Raw genomic sequence first — 4468 nt, forward strand, 5'->3', positions numbered from 1 at the left:
AAAAAAAAAAAAAAAAAAAAAAAATTCTACCAAAAGAAGCAAGCAAGCAAACAAACACCCACCCAGGAGGTCTCAGTATAACTGGTGGTATACTATTGGTGGTGTACTCCTTTAATCCCAGAATTTTAGATGCAGAGGCAGGAGAATCTCTGAGTTTGAGGACAGCCCAGTCTATACTACCCCAGGTAAGGCAGGGTTACAGGGAGAAACCCTTATCTATAACCAAAAACAAACAAACAAACAAACAAAAACAAAAACCCAAAGATGTGAATAATAAAAGTGTTAGAAGAAATCACAAAAGGAAAGTCTAATATAAAAGGAATTTCCTCCTCAGACCTTCAGTCTTGGAGGATCTTGAATGATTTTCCCACTCCTAATGTCACAGAGAGTTTGGAACTAGGGCCACACAGTTGATCCCATGACATTTACAGACTCAAGAAGGAAAAATCACAATAATCCTACAGACAGAAGTTACTATTATAACATTTTGATTTCAGGGAAGTCTACTTTGTGTAAATGTTTTTGTTTCTTCATTGAGAATGATGTGTATATGTGTGTGGTTATGTCCAAGCAAGTGTACAGCACTCCCAGAGTCCAGAAGAGGGTAACAAGCTCTAGGAGCTGCAGTTACAGATGGTTGTGGATTTTCTGACCAGGAAACTGTGTTCTAAACTCTGATCCTTTGCAAGAGCATTACAAGCCTTAACCAATGAGCTATCCCTTAAGTGTCTGACAGAAACACTTAGTCAAAATTTAGCTGATGGTTTTGAAGAGTGTATAAATGTACAATATCAATGAGAGTTCCTTAGGAAAAAAAAGACAATGAGACAAAACTAACCCATTAAGAGTTAAAAAACAAATGTATTAAAGAATTAGGAAGCCACTGAAGAATAGCCTGGAAGGAAGAACATGTATGGAATATAGCCATTCAGGTAGGCAAGAACCAGCTCATAGTCCTGGAGGTTATGAGACTAGCCTTTAATAGCTGAGCCATCTCTTCAGTACTCATGGTCCTGGAGGAACAAATGGAGTCAGGTAGAGTGGGAGGGAGCTCATGTGAGCTGGAGGCTTCTCATTACAGCAGCTCTGAGGACTTCAGACTCCTCAGTGCTTGAAGAGGCTTGTGCAAAAGAGAGTCAGGTGTGGAGGACAGCATAGTTCAGATACAAAGAAAACAAAAAAAGAAAAAAGAAAAAAAAAAAAGAAAATGTTGCTAAGGTAAGATGGAAGCTGTCCTGAAGGCCAGAACAAAACCTTTGTCTGTGCTCTGCAGATAGGGGACCTAAATTTTGGCCAGCAGTAGTGATTTTTTCTTTTTCTTTTTTTCTTTTTTTTCTTTTTCTTTTGGTTTTTCAAGACAGGGTTTCTCTGTGTAGCCCTGGCTGTCCTGGAACTCACTCTGTAGACCAGGCTGGCCTCGAACTCAGAAACCCATCTGCCTCTGCCTCCCAAGTGCTGGGATTAAAGGTGTGCGCTACCACCGCCGGGCTGCAGTAGTGAATTTAATAGTGCAGAAGACATTGTAAAAGAATGGCAACCTGCCTCTGTCTCTGGGTGGCAAAGGCTGTGTGGAGCCCAGGTGGAGGTGTTAGAGCTCTTAAAAAATGGGGGGAAGGACCCCACACTCAGGGCTCGGGAACGGCGACCCCAAACACCACCAAGACACGGACTTGATGCAATCTGCAAGAGGCTTTTTATTCCAGCTAGCTGGGGCAAGACTCATATCCCTCGAAGGGGTAGAGGAGTCTGGCACCAAGCAAACATTTAAACAGGTTTTTATACCCACACAGTTGCTAGGAAAAAGGGGAAACTAAGGCAGGGGAAAGTACGGGGTAGTCTCTGATTGGTGCTGGCTTGTGCTAGGGTTCAGAAGCAGGTTAGCCACCTGGCAATTGTATGTTACCTCATTTTTCTTTTCTCCTGCCATGCCGCTCCGGTCTCTAAGCTCTGGGGGCTGGTGCCCCATTCTTCTATGTCCTGGGAGCTGGTTTCTCAGTTTTCTAAGTCCTGAGAGCTGGTCTCCCATTCTTCTATGTCCTGGGAGCTAGTCTCCCATTCTTCTATGTCCTGGGAGCCAGTCTCCCATTCTTCTATGTCCTGGGAGCTGGTCTCCCATTCTTCTATGTTCTGGAAGCTGGTTTCTCATTTTTCTAAGTCCTGGGAGCTAGACTTCCATTAAGTTCCACTAACGACTAAGTTCCCACAGTACAGTTTGAAAATGTTAACCTCTCAGAGGCTGAATAACTGGGAAACCTTGCCCCAGGATTCAGTGTCAGAGGCTGGGGTGAAGCAGTGTGAAGAGAGAGGCAGTTTGTGCTGCCGACATTCATGTTCAGATGCTGTACAGAGATACTCCAAGTACCTAGCTAGGAGTTGATTGGATTTGACCTTCCTGTACGTGCTCTGCAGGCCAGAGGTGGTCAGGGCTGGGGGTTTCTTTAGTGAAGGAGTGTCAGTGTGCACATACTGAACTGTGTGTTTCTTTAGGTTGTAGCTTGAGTGAGAAGACACTGACAGCATTCTGATCAACATCTGCATCATGTGGTCAGGATGAACTTGAACAAGGTAACTCTTCTAACCTTGTGTTCATCCTGTCACCAGTACCCTCCAAGTCCATTTCTCTCTCCCTTGGTGCTTGTACACCCCCTTGGAGACCTTGTCCATCACTCACTGGCAGCTCTCACAAGAAGATTTGAATCATCTACCCCTGAGCCTGGACCTCAATCAGCTCACACACCTGAACCTCAGTGGAGTGGTAGTATCTCCGTTAAGTACTGGGCCCCTCCATGTTCTTCTGAAGAGAGTTACAGCCACTCTGAAGACCCTGGAGTTAGAAGGCTGTAGGATGAAAGTCTCCCAGGTCAGTGCTCTTCTGCCTGCCCTGAGTCAGTGTACCCAGCTCACCAAGACCAGTTTCTATGACAATGAGAGCTCCATGGCTGTCCTTCAGGACATTTTGCACCACACAAGAAATCTAAGTTAGCTGACTCTGGAGCAGTTCCTTGTCCCTTGGGAGTGCTATGATGACATGGGTCGTGTCCTTGAGGACAAATTTGCCTGACTTTGTCCTCAGTTCTGGGATCTTCTCGGGGCCATAAGGCAGCCAAAATCTCTCTGCTTTCCTCTTGATGCCTCTTTTTGTGTGTTGGGACTAGAGACCAGACTTGTCTTTGTTGGCAGAGATGGGAGAGGGTTATACTTGTGAGCAGCAATGTTTAGTCCACGGGAGGGGTCTCTCATCAAGTGGATACAGATAATTGTTGCAGAGGGGGAATTAGGAATGTGATGTAGCATGTTCTTTTGGAAGAGGAAACTTGACATAGAGAATGATAGAAGTAATAAAAGCTTAATGTACAGGATGCTGAAATGCTTCCCTCTACATTGTGGTTTTGATTTTATTCCAGAACACAGAGATCTGGGTGTTTGCCGCCTGACATCTTTCTTGGCCATTAACCTGGTTGCCAGTTTTAAGGCCTTCTGATGCTGCATCTGATTTGAGAAAGGCACCGAGCTTTCTAGTCTGTGAAAGTTAGTCTCAGGAACTCTTGGCTTCAAAGAAATGGGAACCTGCCAGGTGGTGGTGGCACACGCCTTTAATCCCAGCACTTGGGAGGCAGAGGCAGGCAGATTTCTGAGTTCGAGGCCAGCCTGGTCTACAGAGTGAGTTCCAGGACAGCCAAGGCTACACAGAGAAACCCTGTCTTGAAAAAAACAATATACTAAATCTATAATTTACAAGGCAAACATTAAAATAGAAAGAAAGAGGGAACTACAGTTATAAATGGCTGCTAAAACGGGGAGAATCACTCATCTCCCAGGACCAGCCCACTGATAGGTTATTCAATCCCAAGTGGTTTTCCCTAAACCTGTATATGTGAGCAACACTGGAGGGACTCATCAGGATATAGTGACAAATGGGTGTGTAACAGTAATTACTATCGAAGAGGTCATGAAGCTTAGAGGGAAGTGGGGAGATATAAAAGAGTAATTAAAGGATGGAGTAGATGGGTTGTCAATGATGTAAAAGCCCTCCACATGAAATTGTCAAAAATGTTTCCTTTTTGGGCTGTGAGATGGTTCAGTGGGTAAGAGCACTGCTCTTCTGAAGGTCATGAGTTCAAATCCCAGCAACCACATGATGGCTCACAACCACCTGTAATGTATGAGTGAAGACAGCTACAGTGTACTCATGTATAATAATAAATAAATCTTTTAAAAAAATGTTTCCTTTTAAAAATTTGAACAGGCCAACAAGCGGCTCAGCAAGCAAAGGCACATCCTTCAAAGCACAGCCACAAATATTACTTGATTTTGTTGTTGTTGTTTGTTTGTGTTTTGAGACAGAGTCTTACTTATGAAGTAGCTCTAGCTGTCCTGGGAGTCACTATGTAGACCAGGCTGTCCTCCAACTCATAAGAGATTTGCTTGCCTCTGCCTCCCCAGTGCTGGGATTAAAGACATGTCCCAA

At 44.3% G+C, this 4468-nt stretch overlaps 1 protein-coding gene across 1 annotated transcript in view; it reads left to right on the forward strand.

Annotated features, from left to right (window-relative positions):
- LOC116095737 (PRAME family member 12-like) overlaps positions 1 to 2983 on the forward strand; it is a 54569-nt gene extending 51586 nt beyond the window's left edge. Inside the window, exons 4-5 of the mRNA XM_031377008.1 lie at positions 1820 to 1846; positions 2713 to 2983. Of these exons, the coding sequence (XP_031232868.1) occupies positions 1820 to 1846; positions 2713 to 2983 (298 nt within the window). The remainder of the gene's footprint in view (positions 1 to 1819; positions 1847 to 2712) is intronic.
- Positions 2984 to 4468: the final 1485 nt, after the last annotated feature.

The sequence above is a fragment of the Mastomys coucha genome, unplaced genomic scaffold (genome assembly GCF_008632895.1).
Source record: "Mastomys coucha isolate ucsf_1 unplaced genomic scaffold, UCSF_Mcou_1 pScaffold18, whole genome shotgun sequence".
Lineage (NCBI taxonomy): Eukaryota > Metazoa > Chordata > Mammalia > Rodentia > Muridae > Mastomys > Mastomys coucha.